The sequence below is a fragment of the Strix uralensis genome, chromosome 18 (assembly GCF_047716275.1).
Source record: "Strix uralensis isolate ZFMK-TIS-50842 chromosome 18, bStrUra1, whole genome shotgun sequence".
NCBI lineage: Eukaryota > Metazoa > Chordata > Aves > Strigiformes > Strigidae > Strix > Strix uralensis.
Window position 1 is genome coordinate 5,187,022 of NC_133989.1, and position 16,096 is coordinate 5,203,117.

The following is a 16,096-nucleotide window of genomic DNA, read 5'->3' on the forward strand; positions in this document are numbered from 1 at the left end:
CAGCCCACTTCTCATAAACAGTTCACTGTGACTGGGGGCTGAGGATGAAGTTAATGCTGCTCAGTATTTCATTTTAAAATGAAAGTACAGAACATCCTCTAGAAACTCATCTTCAACAAGATTGTGTCCCCAGATGCTGTGATTGATTTGAAATTGTAACAGATGAACTGACACTTGAATACTCACTGAACTATCCTCCATATTCTCTTGTATCTCAAAGACAGAAGAGAAAACAGAGGGTGTGAGGACAGGACCCAATCCTGGTTGTACAATTTCTTTCTGTAGGGTATTTCCCCATGACACTTCACTAAACCTGGAAACAAGAAGCCAAGCTAACTGACGTAGACTGGACCATGGGATAAATAACAGTCATCTTAGGTGACTGCAAATAGGTATTTTTTGTATCAAAATATATCTCTACTTGAACTTACAATAGCCTTTAAATTCATCTGCTAAAAGTCCATTTTTTATGTTTTGAGAGGCTACCAGTTCTGCAAATTAGGCCACAGAGTCTCTAGTAATACCCTCATTTTGCATTAGTCATATATATCCATGTGCAATTTGAAATTTGGTCATTTCCTCTAAATGACAAAAAGCATCAAGGCTTACAAAATGAACTTCAAGGAAAGCTGTCTGTAAACACAGTGAAGATTTCTGGGTATAAAAATACACATTCCATTTTCTTAATGTGTCACTACTGAAGCTGTCTGCTCCCTAATAATTTTTTGTCTTAAAAAGAATCCTTTCTCCATTAAAATATTTCAAAACATGATCTCCATTCTTCTTCTTATCAAAAAAAAAAATTCATCAAAAAAATCCAATTCATCATCTTCTGTGAAGAATTAGAGTTTGACTTTGCATAGATAAGCATACTCCATTATTTTATAAAAACAGTCGAGCCCTTTTCCACCAGAAAACACCACCATCAAACCTGGCTCACAAAATAGTGTATCTGTCCAAGAAAAAGATCATGGACCCTATTCTCTTAAATACACCAAGGTAAGCATAAGAAACACCACAGACTTCAATGGACTTCAACAGGTGCAAATAGGAGGACATGTTATAATTATATATTTCTCTAAACTTTCATACTCTGCTACTGTTATCTTCATTGAACAATTGTAAATTTTGAGGAAAGACCAATGGAAGACACTTGCCTTCAGGGAAAAGATTTCCTGCTGGCCTTGCTGGCTTAAGATCAAATGTATTGAAATGAACAGTGCTGACTTAGAACATATTGTCTCAGGATCTTCCTATAAGGAAAACATGACCCTTCTGCATTGGCCAAATGCCTTCTAGCAGTCAAGAAGCATCAACATTTACTAATGAAGTTTTCTTCATTTAAATTTGTGTGATGTTTGCTTCGTGCCATTTGGTTTTATTTTCCTGTCCCCTGTTGGTGTTTTAGAAGGAACGCAATTGTTGACGTTGCCATTTTTCTTTGGATTTGTACACGCGTATGTTTTTAAGCCTTTGATGGGAGCAGCTGAACCATGAAATACTGGGGTTTGCTTAGGGGGTCTGATATTACCAACACTTTGAATTTTGGAACTGTTGTCAGAGGGCTGCATATTGAGAAGCTGTTGCTTTGCAGCTGGTTTTTTTTTCAGTTCACTCCTTATTTCACCAGACTGTCTCTGAGAAGACATTGCACATCCCGTTCTCTCAGAAAGTTTCAAGTGACCTGGATGAGAATATAACTGGCGACTTTCTTCACAGAATGAATCTCCCCTGTGACCTGAATAGCTTCTGGGCAGCTTTGCAACACTTTCTTGGGGAACCACTTGCTTGTTAGGCAAAGGGCTGAGCAATGCTTTGCCTTTGCCAGGGCTTTTTAGGGTACGGATGGAGCCGGGAGCAGTCTGTGGTCTGGCTTTGGCTGCCTTTCCTTTCTCGTTCTGCACAGTCTGCATTTGCAGCCATTCCAGCTGCAAAAGACGATCAATGTATTTCTCAAGAAATCCTGTTGGCTTTGGTCGAAATTCAGTTTTACCCTCTACATTAACAAAGATGGCCAGTTGCTTCAAGTCCCATGAGTTGAAAGGGGGTGGGAGGAAGTCTGGGTAGTAATATTCTGATTCTTTAAAACCCGTATCAGGAACATGTTCCAAACAAACTGGATCAATTTCTTCAGCTCTGAGAATGAGTTCTGGTGGCGTGCAGGGAGATGGGGGAATGGGAATCCTTTCTGAATCAGAGAGATCACTGGCACTATCATCTTCAGCATCATCTTTAATAATTTGTACTGATTCAAAATCAAGAAACATTTCATCTACAGATGCTTCTTGCCATTTAGAAGAGCAAGGACCAGCTTCAGCAACATGTTCTTCCTGATTCTTTTCCAACTGTTCTTTTTCACTGCAATAAAAATGTTGCACTGGGACATGTTTAACCCTGCAGAAGCTACCTTGTGTGCTGTCCTTTATGCCAGGAGGGATCCTGGGCAGAAAAGATTCATTTTGCCTTCTTTCTGGGAGACTCCTCTTTGGTCCTTGGACTCCATGCAGTGATGTGCAAACAGTCGTGATCCTAAACAAAAAGAAAGATCATAACCTGTTAGAATGATTAATGTCTTTGGAACATCAGTTTACAAAGGTCTTGCTACCCCCTTCAAGGTCACAGACCTACATGAATGAAGCTAAAATTGGCACGGAAACTTGGTAATGAGGTAAAATTAGTATTTGCTAACAGAGATAACACTGCCTAACTACTGATTTTTTGTTTTATTTTATTCTGATTTTGCCTAAGAACTCACTAAGGCAGGATAGTAAGTTTCCATATTGATAACTTAGATTTGTTGTCCTCATAAATACTGAATTCTGGGGCAAGTGAAGTCAAAACACAGAAGCCATGATTTCATCACAAGCATTGTATATACCAGTTTGAAGTTACTACCAATTAAACAAATAATCTTAACATAAAACTACCTTTTTGACTGAGTATTGTCATCCAGCTGGTTTCTTCCCTTCTTAAAAATACCTGGTTGGTTACTATCTTGAGTGTCATGGGAAACCTGAAAAGATATGAAAGTATGTGACTCTATTAAGAAGCTGACAAAAACCAAGTACCCTTTTTCTGTAAACAAGCAAAAAAAGGAATGATTTACCTTTTCAATGGCACTTGATACATTTTTGCCTAATCTTCCAGGAGAAGATTTCACATGAGAAATTGGTTTATTCAGTCCTTTGGTGCTCAGATGGCTTTTTCCATTACTGTAACTAAAAAGGATTAAGCAGAATATCACATATAAAGAGCAACATATACAATCACCAGAATAGAAATAGAAGTTTAGAGTGCAATTCACTTTAAAAAAGAGAGAGTTGATTGCAACTATCCTTAAAGTTCATCAGACCTATGCCATGGTCACTTTTTATTTTTTATAGTACTAATGCACTACTGTATTTTTAACACTGCTAATGCAAAAGTGAATAATTCAATCAGAAGATATAATAATAAAACTTAGCCATTATACAGAATCCTCTATGAGAGGATCACAAAGTTACTTTGGGGATAATAAATAGTAAATATTAGAGACTACATATTTAACTACTAATTTCTATAGTAGCTGGTACACGGTCCTACTGCAATTTAATTACATAATCATATAATTAATTATAAAGTACAATATGAAGACCACTGCAAGACAAATCTTGCTTGCCTTTCTCATTTGCATACTCTTAAAATTTAAAGGCTTATTCCTAGGAAGTTAAGGAGTGGATGTGAGCAGGGAGCATACAATCTATACTGGTATCAGTACAAGCTATTTCACAACAAAGGCACAAACAAAATTCACCATTTCATGTTAAAGTGGGGTTGGTGGGAACATCAGTAGGAGAAAAACTCATATGCAAGCAAAAGGAATGGCATTACTGATGTGGAGAGCTTAAAACTGTAATACATATTTCCTCAATTAAATCTGATACATTTCTGTGTAAGCTCACAGAATCACTAAATAAGTACATATTGTAAGAATCAGAAAACAATGTTTGTACTACAAAGAAGAAATATTACTAATTTTAAAAAGGAAGGCTTTCAAATGTCATTTTAGAGCAGGAATAAGCAAACTGTGCCCTCCCCATCTAATGTAGTTTGACTGCAGTTCAGTTAATTTGTCAGGCTGTACATCTTGTTCACAGGTTTCATGTCAGTATAGTCAGATTTTGGTTTAAAAAACCATTATTTCACCAATTCAAGAGCTTATAAAAGAATGAAAATAAGTCTTGTGCCTCCAGCACTGATGCAGTCACCTCTGTCACTTTGTGACCTGCACGATCATACTGCACAATCATTTCTGTTGCTGTAGATCAAAGAATGATGATCTGAAGAGTACAGCCATGCACTTATTAACTAATCTACAGTATTTAGAGACTTCTGTAACTAGAAAGAGAAAATAATTTCCTTACTTTACCATTCCTTTGTGGTTTTCATTGATTTGGCTTTCCTTTTTCTGTGTCTCTCTGTGCAGTAATAAGGGATATTCTTGAATGCCTGGTCCCATTATTACTCTTTTTAAAGGGTATCTGCACCTTTACTTTTACATAATCTTCAAACGACTCCAGTCTTTTGGGTTCATGAGACACAGCGTATCAAATGCAAACATCATCACGTCCTAGAGATGTAGTAAACAAACACCATGCGATTCCTCCCAATGTGATTTATTTTTAAAGCAGGAAGATAATCAGCTACGAAACTGGAAAACACTGCCCCCTCCCCCAGCACTCGCTTAATGTGAACCAGCATCATTCTCCTTACTATTGTCGATCCATGCCGAGCTGTCATCACGCCGGGTACCGAGCCGAGAGGCGAGGGCAGCCGTGCTCCCCCTCCCAGGGGCACAGGTTGGCCACCAAAGCTGCAGAGCACGGCGGGCCAAAGCCAGCCAGGGGAGCGAGGCGCAGGCTCTGCTGCGGGAACCCTGCTGCTGCTGCAGCCACCGGGCACAGCCGTCCGTCAGCCCCGGCACCCCACCGGCACTGGGGGAGGCTGGGCCAGCCGCCCCGCAAACCACCGAGCTCTTGCCATGAGGTTTACGAGCCCATCCCTGAGACTGTTGGTAAAATACAGGAAAATATCTGAAGGTACAGCAGCGTTAGAAGAGCTCCTTTTCATTGTGTAACGTGCTCATCATCATTTTGTTCCTCCTGCGCAGCATTGCATGTATTGACTGGAGCCCAGTATCACAGTCAAACGGTGGTGGGTGTTTCTGCTCTTAATTTAACAAGAGCAGATGATCAACCACCTGCGTTCTGGGCATGTCGGGTTGTCCTTTTTGTGTCAGAAAATGCACTCTTCCTACATTCATATATGCAAATTTCGTATCAAATACTTAATTTGTTTCTTTTTCCAAAACAAATCTCTCAGTACTCATAAATTCCTACTGAAACTACTCAGAGCAGAATTGGCAGCATTCTTTCATTTTCCAGAAACTGCATTCCCGTACCGAGGTGTACAGGTACGATTTGCCAAAGGTGACAGGTGACTAGCACCAAAATACCTCACCTTACCCACGTTTGGTTTTGTCGCAGCACTATTTATCTATTTATATTCGAATCTATTCACACCTGATGCTGCCCCATGTCCTAGACGCCGCTCTCCCCCCCGTCTCCCCGGCCGAGGAGGGAGCGCAGGGCCGGCCGGCTGTCCCCGACGCCTCCCGGATCGCCCCGGAGCGCGGCCCGGGCTCTCACAGCAGCACCCCCGCCGCCGGGGCACCGCACCGGCCAAGAGCCGCTCGTGTAACGCAGGAGCAGCTGCCGGCTGCTCTCGCCATGGCAGGGCGGGCCGGGCCGCGCTCCGCTCCCTCCCGGGATGCGCCAGCGATTCCCGCTGCTGACTGTCACCGCGCTGCGTAACGACACCGGCCGGAGGGCAGCTCGTTAATTAACGGACGGCCTCCACGCGCCTCCTGCCCTGCCTTTCCTTCCCCCTCGCCACGGCCGCCCTCCCGCCCCGTTGCTCCCCTGCCCGGTACCTGCCTTTGCCTCAGCCGCCACCGGCAACTCGGGGCGGTCGGCGGCAGCGCCGCGGGGGCGCAGTGCGCAGGCGCGCACAGGCCGCGCCGCTCGATTGGCGCGGGGACGGGGCGGGCGGGAGGACCCTGCGCATGCGCCGCTGCTGCGGGAGCGCAGGGGCCGTAGGCGCTGCCGGGGGCCGCGGGCCGCCGCCGCTCTGCCTGCGGCGGGCGCAGGGGCAGGCCGGGCCGGGCGTCGCCTGGCTTTGGGGTGGAGGGAGGGCTGTACAGCTGATGTGGGCTGTAGAGTCCCCAAACGTGGATCCCTCCCCCTCCGGCCACAGTACCGAGCCTGCCCCCGCAGCCCCGCCCGACAGCCTCCGCCGCGACAGCCCCCGCGCTCCCTCCAGCCTCTGCAGCAGCCCCGGCCTCGGCTCCGGCTCCCTCCCGCCCGACAGCCTCCAAGCCTTCCCCAGCCTCGGCAGCCCTCGTGAGTCGCCCAGTATCCAGTGTGACAGCCTGGAGTGTCCCTGCTGCTGCTGCTGCTGCTGCAGGAGCGTGGGGTCGGGCGGCGGCTGCGAGGACAGCCTGCAGGCCCCCCTCGCCCTGCGTGACCACCGTGACCGCCGAGGGGGCTTTGGGGCGCGCCACGGCCACCGCCCGGCATCCAGCGACCTCTCCGACAGCCTCGAGTCCTTGGAGTCCTTCAGTGTCCAGCACGACAGCCTTCAGTCGGTCTCCAGCCTGCGTGAGAGCTTCGGGTCCTCCAGCATCAACGGTGACAGCCTTGAATCCCTTTCCAGCCTGAGCAACGGATCCACTAGCCAGCACAGCAGCCTCGAGTTTACCAGCCGCTGAGACTGCCTTCATCTCCCCATAAAATGCACTAGCCTCCAGTTCACTTCCAGCTGCTGTGAGAGCTTCCAGGTTTGTGCCCTTCATTCAGAAGGCTACCTTGTTCCTGTTGATTTTTGCTGAATCCAGTGCAATAACCGCAAATACTTACTGTCCGTGACTGCCATTCCCAAGTTACATGCTTCAGAGAGGCTGTGCTCATCGTTGTCTGCAGTGTTAATGTTGATTTTTTTTGTCACTGGTTAAGAATGGAGGTACGTGGTCCTCGGAGGAATCCCAGCTACCTCTCTGATCTCTATCAGAACATGTTACGGGCTGAAGAAGCGCAGGGACGAGGGCAGCTGCAGCCCCCAGCAGTCCATACAAGTAGCAGCATGACTCTTTGGAGCGGTACCCCAGCCAGGGGAGATCCCCAGCCAGATAAACTTCGGAGCAGCACTTCCTCCAACTGTGATCCAGCATTACGGCCTATCATACGCCGCCGAGCGAGGTCTTTGCCTACATCATCTGAAAGAAGGAAGCAAGCAGCAGTGCACTGTCAAGTTCCTGGGTGCCAGAGTCGTATGAACCGGGTGAGATTTGCTGATGCTTTGGGCTTGGAGCTCACTGAAGTGAAAGTCTTCCAGACTGGGGAGGACCCATCGATCCCCTTGCATGTCCTTTCCAGGCTCTCCATAAACTCAGACCTCTGGTACAGCAGCTTGGACTTGGAGTTTACTATGCAGTGCTTGGTCCCTGACTTCCAGCAGCCTGCAGACTGTATGGATTTCTCCTCCCGACTTCAGGAGCAGCAGGTGTGTCTTGAGCGAGTGACTAGCTCAGATTTGGGGCTCAGTGGCACCATCCAGGTTCGCAATGTTGCTTTTGAGAAGCAGGTATCCGTGCGATACACCTTCAACCAGTGGAAAAGCCTCCATGAAGTGTGTGCTCATTGGCACAATAGCATCCCTGAGAAAAACGGGCAGGATCAGGTTGATGTTTTCACTTTCTTTCTCCCTGTGCCTCCCTTCCTCCTTCAGCTGTGCTCTGTAGTCCAGTTTGCAGCAAGGTACCAAGTCAACGGCCAGGAGTACTGGGATAACAACAGAGGCAAAAACTACAGTCTTACCTGCCGGACTCACCCCCTTAAGATGCCTAGAGAATGCGAGGAGAGCTGGATCCACTTCATCTGAACAAGCAAAGTGGATGCAGAGCAGCTTGTCAGTAGTCTCAGTGGCACCCTCTTCCCTGGCATGGCTCTCTGCTCCTATGGCAACAGTCTCCTTTTTGAAAGTGCCAAACCTGGCGAAGTGTTCCAGGGCTGGGAAGTGGCCAGTGACCCATACAAACTGTTCAAAACCTCTCCGAAAGTAAAAAGGGCCAAAATGTGTACAGTTACATCCGTTGAAAGCCCGTGTGATTTCTTACTGTAGTGTATGAGTCGTTGCAGAATGGTGCCAGGGGATGCTGTCAGACTACCAGGATGAAACGAGACACTTCATGTTGCTAGTAATGTTCTAGGTTGCATAAAATGTGTCTGATTTATTTTACCATTTTGTACTGCTTGTTTTCTAAATGGACAGTGTGGCTTTACTGGTTTTGTTTCTAATTTTGTTTATATTATCTCACCAAGCCTGAGTACTGTTACATTTATGCATAATTTGGATTGCAGACACTGTAGGGAGTACTTGTATTTATATATATATTATTAAGACCATAACCATGTTAAATATTTCCATTAATATTTGGGTTGGAAATTAAATGTTATTACAAGCAGATCATACATGAAAATGTGCCATCAGCCCCCCTGTTTCCCTTAAGAAAGGCACTTTTTTTTCCCTCCAGTGTTTGCAGTAGGCAGCAGGAATGATTGTTACCAAAGTGTGTATAAGGGAGATCTTCATGGGGAAGTTCTCATATTTTTCAGGTGATGCACAAACAGGGTTTTTTCTCTAGGTGGTGGTACAGGAGTTGTCCTTTCCTTATGCACCTGGAATTAGAGCAATTTTGCACTTGGGTTGCAATGGCAGTTGAAGATCTCAAAGCACTATATGAATGCTAATGATCTTTCCACTGTTACTGGTAACATGAGTTTCTTCATACATATTCATAACTGCATGGGAAGTTTAGCTTTATATGTACAGCATCGATTTTCAGAAGTGGCTGGATGTATTAGAAGAGCTGCTTTTTAGGACTATACTATGAAAATCAGGCCACTTATTCAGGCATCTTATTTTGGAGTGCTGCTTATTCATCAAAATCACAAGTTGTTTTTAAAATCACTATTGTAAGCAACCCACAGCCAAGTATATATTAGTCCAGAAAGTCTACTAAGTAATTCTGAAGTGCAGAAACCCTAAGAAAATTCATGCATCTGGCAAGGTAATCTTACTCCTTAGTTGTGATACCCATTTAGCAAAGCTAGGATTTCAAGTGAGGGAGCTGCCTGCTTTCAAAGTCATGAATGATAATTCTGTGAGCTGCTGACCACCTCTTGCAGAGTATTGAGAAAACTCAATCCTATTTGAAACTGTTGAGAAATGACTTGTTTTTGGAGCACTGTGAGGGCGAACGTTTAAGTTGAAATTGTTCTGGAGTAGGTGAGGCTGAGGTGCGATTGCCAGCCACAGAGAGGAAAGAGTGCTGCCTGCTTTCAGTCCACCCGTGTTACTTTCTGTATCTGGTTAGAGGAGTGACCCTTACCAATCTGGCAGCAGCTCTTGTCTCCTAGAAAAATCAGTGCAGGGAACTGGAAGTCTAGTCTTCCTCATGTGGCACAAAAAATGAGAGCTCTGTTAAGAAGGGATCCTATCTAATTGTAAGGTTTTTTTGCCTCCTGTGGTGGGCTTCATATGACTGAATGACATGACAATATAGGACTTTATGTATCTGAACTAGTCAACCTATATTCTTCATAGTCAGTGGAGATGTTTTCGCTGTAGTTAGCAGACTACCTGTGGTGTGACAAACTGTATCATCTCTGCTGAGTGCAGAGAGAACACTGCAGGACTAGTTCTGCCATACTGAAATTCTCAGCATTAGTGCAGATTGTGCCAAATTATGCCAGAGTCTGTAGATGTCAAATTAGATGAGCTGAAACACACCTTCAGTAACCACAGAAGAATCTTTCTTGGCGTGAAATGAAATTGTCTACCTTTTCTTTGGTGAAACTTGCTCATTTAAGGAATTCCATGAAAGTTTATCTGGTATTGTTAAAGTCCATAGAAGCAGAGTTTTATGTACTTGTCAGTGAAGTAAGAAGAAAATGAACACACACACACACACACACAAGCACTTATGCTGAATAAAAGGCACTATTTTAAAGTATTATTCTCCCCCTTTTTCCCCCTCCCAAATTACTGTATTTATTCCATCAGCAAAACCACTGAATTGCTTCTCAGCACATCATTAAAAATCCCACTAAGACTGGTATTTGACACCAGTTTAAAATGGATGTTGCTGGAGCCCAGTGCAATACTTGGCTTACTGGCAGAAAGATGCTGTTGCCATCTTCTGGGAGAGACTCTCATGCTAGCAAATGTCAAATCTGAGTGTTATTGCGGGCAGGAACAGATTATGTAAAGCTGAGGCTGTCAGGTTTAAGGTTAATGTCACGTATACCACAGTGTCAGGGAGAGGTGAGAAATGAACATCTCAGCAACGTGAGTTTGGCTTGTACTGTCTTCCTTCCGCAACCTCTCAGGGTATTTGCATGTGCAAAATCTTGAATACTAAAGTATTATTCCAAGTTTGCCTTTTCTCTCTTTGCTTGTCTTGCACTGCTGGAGAAGAATTGACAGTAGCTGTTACTAAACCAGTTGTCCAGCATTGCTGGCTGTGAGTTGACCTTTTAACGGAACCGAGAGTGATCTCTGGGTTAAGCTGTTAAACGTTCACACAAGTACTGGCACCTGTCACATGAAAGATGAAATTTGCACTTATGTTTTCCTGTCACATTCAGTAGTGATCAAAAGGATTCTAGTTGACAAAAAAGGGATAAAGCCATTAAGTAGTGGTAATACGCACCTGTCTTGAAGGTAAACTTATGCCACCTTTATAAATTCTCAGGACAACTTGACTGCTTGCACTGTGTTCAGACTGAGCACTTATAATGAGGATTTTGTAAAAATGAATTCTTCACAAGGGTTATTGCCATATAAAGCACTTTTTAAAACCTGTATTTATTATAGTCATACAATAAATGGATGTCTAGTAGTCCACAGTTTCAAATATTTCAAGCATGTTTTTTAAAGAAACATATGGAATCCATGTAAATGAAAAGGGATTTTCTTTCCTTATTGTCTTGTCCAGAATAAAGTACATTACACAGTATATCACTAAAGCACACGTGCTAGACAAAAGGTAATTTTGTTTTAGTGGAGAGTGGTACAATTGTGAAGTGCTTAATTAATTTTAAAAACAATAAAATTATGGCTATTGTAATACAAAAGATTGTAATAAAAGCTTTTCACGATTTTATGTTGTTTTTGTCAACGGTACTCCTGTTAACTGTTAAGAAAACTCATGAGGCAACTTAGTGCTGAGTTGTCACTTACAGAGCAACATAGGAAAGTAAGGTGGGTTTGAGCTGCTAAAAAATGAACAGCACTTGATAAAATACAGTGATTAGTCTATACAGCTGCAAGAATGACCAGGCTGCCATTTCTGACATGGAATTGGCTGTCGTTTCACCTCAGAGCTCTGTGCACGCAGCACCTGCAGGATCAAGATCTAATGTTGCAAAAAGGCACACTGCTGGTTGATTCTAACAAGGTTTCATGGAAAAGAAGAGAAAATTTTCTTCTACACAGCACTTTGCAAAGCTGTGCTAGACTATACTTAATACGTTAATTTCTGAGCTTCACAGTTATGTTCTTCTATTTGTTCTTTCAGTTTTCATTGCTGCAGTCTTTCAAACCATATTCTTTTCACTCACAGGTTTCTTGAAAATATATCTATACATAGTATGTTAAGAGTGTCCATCTCCACAGTAACTGATTCATCCTCTGTATGAAATGCATCTCCATCAGGTCAAGCATTTACTTGATACAGTTCAAGATTTCAATAATCCATTGCCAGGTTTCTTCTAAAGCAAAATGGAGACATTTAACTAGAAGACATAATTAATAAAGACATATATTACCAGTTACTCTTTAATCAGTGTTAATAATGTCAACACTGCATTGTCAAAGTTGCTTGGCGGAAAGATGATTATTGCAAATCACAGATTAAATGCATGGGAATGTCTATATTATGCTAAGTTGTTTAACAATGTCAAGGTAACTTTATTACAAATTATACAGATCATGCATTATAAATATAATAGATGCAAGAAGAAGCGTGCTTTTAGAAAGCATGGTATTATAATGTCTTTATGACTTGTTTTTCCATTTTCCTATACTACTGATCTGAATCAGAACTAGCAGAGCCACCTTAATTGTCATTATTTTACCCACTAAAATTAAGCATCACGTGGAAATAAATATTGGCAACCACAGTGTAGACTAGCCAGGAGACCAGGAAAGGATAAAGATAGTGGTTTTTGATTTTAACAGATCACTCGAAAACAATATGAATTTGTTTTAGCCTCGGGAGTGGGGATGTATGTAAGAGTCTTTAAGAGAAAGACTGGCTTTTTCTGTGAACATCCAACCATCAGGTTTATCTTACAGGTAGTTAGTGTTACTTTTAATATAGGTGTTATTATTACATTTAGTTTCAAATTCATAGTTTCCTTGTATTTATCTTACAAAGAAAAAAAATCCAACTTGTAGTAATAGTATTATGCTCACAGTTAATTGTAACGACAGTACTTAATTTAGTTAGCGCATCATGAGTGCTCAATGCAACGTTATATGTACTTTACAGCATTGCCTCGTAAAGACACAGAACAGCAGGTCTAAATGATTAGTCATTTGTCAACATGAGTCTAATGTTAGTACTGACTTCTTCCCTGATATGGCTTTCTCCTTATGATCTCAGATCTGCAACTATTTCAGCTGACACTTGATATTAAAACTGTTGGCATCAACGCTTCTGACCCTTCTCAGTTGTACCTACAATGGCAGCTGTGCCAAAGATTGATTATATTGACCAGTACAATGTTTTCCAGTACCTGTAATGAAGGTAAATATTTCTGCTACTGTAGTCAAGAAGGGTCCCTGTACATAGTGCTACCCTACCCTAAAGACAGTTTTGCTTCCATTTTCTCTGAAATTTTTACGTGTAGTTGCCATATCTGTGGCCCAAATAATTTCACTGCTTGTTCTGGTCTGTTTAATGCATAACTAAATGAAAATTCTGCTTCCTGTTGACCTCCCTTCTGCTGAACCAAACAAAATAGACAGTAGAGAATGAGAAATGAACATACAGTAGTCTCCCAGCCATGTCAGTGTGCAGGAGGGAAAGTGTGTGACCCATTTCTCCCGTACTTTATGACTCACTTTTCTTTTGCTATAGAATGAGTAAGGCTGTTTTCTTTACAAGATCTGAAAATCTGTGGATAGTCTAAGCCTGTGTGTATACTAATGTGACTAGTAAGGGAAAGCATCAACTGCAAATTGGCTTTCATTGCTTCATACAGTGAAAGCAGAATTCAGTTTTTATAGAAAACTTCTGATGCTCCAAGTTCCTCATGCAAAGCTTTGTCCCTAGTAGGTTTCTTAGTAAAGCTGAACTTCTACAGATCTGCTTCAGATCACCCACTGCCTTCTAATAAAGTATCCCAACAGCAAATGTGACAGCAGTTAATGCTGCAGTTAATCCCTTTAGCTGCACATGCCTCCTGCAAAATGCTCAGCACTACTCCTAGGGGATCAACTCCTCAGTGGACATACTCCTATTAGCATGCCACTTGTCATTTTCTTGAATTACAGTGACACCTGGTGGCATTTTAAATACTTCCTGTACAGTTTTTTTGCCTTTTATAGTACTGATTTGTTTTCTTTATTTTAGGTCAGTGGGGTTATTTTATTTACAATTGCTGCAGGTTTATCTGCTCTGAAAGGCGATTCTTCTCCTAGATGCTCCACTATTGCTGCTTAATCTAGGTATGAACGGAGATGCTTTCTGATACTCCACTGGAATACGAGATGACAAATTTTATCACCCGTATTTGTGATACACGTCATAGATACACCAGTATCGCACCAGTACAGGTAAAGTCCCACTTTGGAACTGCTGGATTTCATTTAAACACGTTACCCAGTTCCTTCTGTATAATAAAGACCAATGTCACTAGAAGCCCGTATGTATTTAAGTTTCTGTATCCTACCTACTCTGGCACTTGATGATAGTGAACACGTTTCTGAATTAAGCATAGAAATTAATTACACTGGTTTAGCAAACTCATGCCCAGCAACTCTTGTCCACGCACTGAGTGTTCTAAATCGTGGTTATCAATAAAGGCAATTTGTAATATAAAACGAGAGGAGGTCCTGTGCAAGCAGGCGCAGTCCTGTGGTAACGTGACGGTATCACCCATCAGTAACACCACCCCACGGTGGTTCCCCTCCCTCCGGCAGTCTCGCCGCCCCAGGGCCCTCACTGCGGCGGTTCCTGCTGCGGGAAACACTCGGCAAACGACGGGCGAGCCCGCGCGGGAGCCAGGACGGCCGAGGCCCCTCAGCGGGGAGGGCGGCGGGATTTGTTTTTATAGCCTTTGGGGCGGCTGCGGCCCCAACCACACCCCCACGTCCAAACGGGGTCAGAAATCCCGTAGGCGGGAGCCGCCAGCGGGGCCGGTGGCAGCTCCCGGCCTGAGGCAGCTCCCACCGGCCGGCCGCAGCACAGCCTCAGCAAAGCGCCACCCCCTCCGCGGCAGCTGACCGGCCGGCCGAGACCGGCCCAGGTGCGGAGAGAGCAGCAACCTCCGCGCGAGGCTGCCTCGCGATAAGGGAAGCCCTCCTCCCACCCCGCACCTCCGACGGCGATTGGTCCGCATGCCGCGCTCGCGGGCGGTGATTGGCTGGCGACTACCGGCGCTGGCAGTGATTGGCCGGCGGGAAGTGGCGCTTTTTTCTGCTCCGGCGGTGAGGTGAGGTGAGGGGCTGCTGTGCTGTGGGGGGTTTCTCTGCCGCCCCGGGGCTGAGGAGGTAGGGGACCCTACGGGACGTTTTCCTCTCAGTTACAAAGCTCCTGGGGGGAGATGTCATCGACTACGTGTGTTTGGAGGGCGGAGGTCTCACTCCGTCGTCGAGAAGGAGGCACCTGGAAGGGATTTCTGTTTTCTTTTCTGTCTTGTCTCGCTAGGCAAGAGACCTGTGAGGTGTTAGGAAAGGCCTTAACGTAGGGTGTTTCATTCTTGTATTGGAAAAACTAAAAAAACCCCCTATCTTCTATTAGGAAGTACAGAAACGATTAGTATGTGTTCCCAGTTGCTTGTTCTACAGAAGTTCCCTATTTTTAATTGTTATTTCCCTTTCCTTTGTCTAATTATATGTAATTTCTGGGATGGGAGACCAAAACTGCCCATGATAAATTGGTCAATGTATATTACTTCATACAAAGCATGAAAAAGTTTGTTGTTTTTTTATGTATTAACTCTCAACTCAAAATACTTTTGTCTGCTCTTGAGTATTAATGTTTTCAGAAAACTATAATTTTGAGATCTTGCTTTTTGTGGTAATACTAATCTCGGAGCCCATCACTGTATGTATAATTAAGAAGGCTTTTTCTCTGCATGTGTTTATCACGTTTTTCTTAAATGATTTAATGTACCATTTTATAATGAGGCCCTTCTGGGGTTCTGCTGTTGACTTAGCTATTCTGAATAACCTGGTGTTGACAGTATAATTGGCCATCCTCATGCTCTTTTCTCCCTGAGAAATACGGAGATTCTGCTGCAGGACTCTTATGTTCCTCCCTTGCCAAAGTTGATCATTCCTTCAACTCTTTTATTTTAAGTAATTGTTTATCCATGTAAGGGTGTTTCCTTATATCCCCAGCTAGTTTAATTTCTTAAATGGTGCTTATACTAGTGACAAATTTTGGAATTTGTAATGTATTTTGACTGATCACTTGATGTGTTTGCAGTATTTGAAGTCTATGTCAATGAATTGTGTGTTAGTCAAGTGATGATTGTTTCTTTCTTATGCACCTGAATAGGTGAATTGCAAAAATGGCAGACAGGAATGAGATGCAGGTATGTGTTTATGGACCAGAATATGAGTATTGATTGTCTTAATTACTAGCTTAAAGCACGCCTGGTATTTAATGACAAGTAAAATTTGCAGTGTGGCAAAGAATATGGTAGGAAGAAAGTTTTCTGTGACGTAGGTTAGTGCTAAGAAAGCACTTCTTTTACTGGGTAGA

General features: G+C 43.5%; 3 protein-coding genes across 5 annotated transcripts in view; 2 read left to right on the forward strand and 1 right to left on the reverse strand.

Moving 5' to 3' along the window:
- Positions 1-182: 182 nt before the first annotated feature.
- FAM217B (family with sequence similarity 217 member B) lies at positions 183-6,028 on the reverse strand. Of its 3 annotated transcripts, none has more exons than XM_074888183.1 (5): positions 5,976-6,028; positions 4,404-4,609; positions 3,107-3,218; positions 2,928-3,013; positions 183-2,529 (listed from the first exon to the last, which is right to left on the reverse strand). In XM_074888183.1, the coding sequence occupies exons 2-5, from the start codon at positions 4,496-4,498 to the stop codon at positions 1,338-1,340; spliced, it is 1,485 nt and encodes a 494-aa protein (XP_074744284.1). In that variant the 5' UTR covers positions 4,499-4,609; positions 5,976-6,028; the 3' UTR covers positions 183-1,337. The 3 variants fall into 3 exon arrangements, with proteins under 3 accessions (XP_074744284.1, XP_074744285.1, XP_074744286.1); XM_074888184.1 differs by lacking the exon at positions 5,976-6,028 and adding an exon at positions 4,753-5,962; XM_074888185.1 differs by lacking the exon at positions 5,976-6,028 and having other exon boundaries at positions 4,409-4,609.
- Positions 6,029-6,150: 122 nt separating this feature from the next.
- Positions 6,151-11,263, forward strand: PPP1R3D (protein phosphatase 1 regulatory subunit 3D). The gene has a single exon (XM_074888320.1). It carries the CDS (start codon positions 7,054-7,056, stop codon positions 7,975-7,977), a length of 924 nt encoding a protein of 307 aa, XP_074744421.1. The 5' UTR covers positions 6,151-7,053; the 3' UTR covers positions 7,978-11,263.
- Positions 11,264-14,818: 3,555 nt separating this feature from the next.
- The window catches only part of SYCP2 (synaptonemal complex protein 2), a 29,195-nt gene continuing 27,917 nt past the window's right edge, over positions 14,819-16,096 (forward strand). Inside the window, exons 1-2 of the mRNA XM_074888143.1 lie at positions 14,819-14,877; positions 15,890-15,926. Coding sequence (XP_074744244.1) covers positions 15,903-15,926 — 24 coding nt within the window. The 5' untranslated portion in view covers positions 14,819-14,877; positions 15,890-15,902. The remainder of the gene's footprint in view (positions 14,878-15,889; positions 15,927-16,096) is intronic.

Bases quoted from the DNA above. Each gene is read 5' to 3' on its own strand.
- FAM217B (XM_074888183.1), bottom strand. From the start codon at position 4,498: ATGGGACCAGGCATTCAAGAATATCCCTTATTACTGCACAGAGAGACA. The intron at 3,219-4,403 runs GTAAGGAAATTA...AATCCTTTTTAG, and splicing joins AACCACAAAGGAATGGTAAA to TTACAGTAATGGAAAAAGCC. The intron at 3,014-3,106 runs GTAAATCATTCC...ATATCTTTTCAG, and splicing joins TATCAAGTGCCATTGAAAAG to GTTTCCCATGACACTCAAGA.
- PPP1R3D (XM_074888320.1), top strand. From the start codon at position 7,054: ATGGAGGTACGTGGTCCTCGGAGGAATCCCAGCTACCTCTCTGATCTC.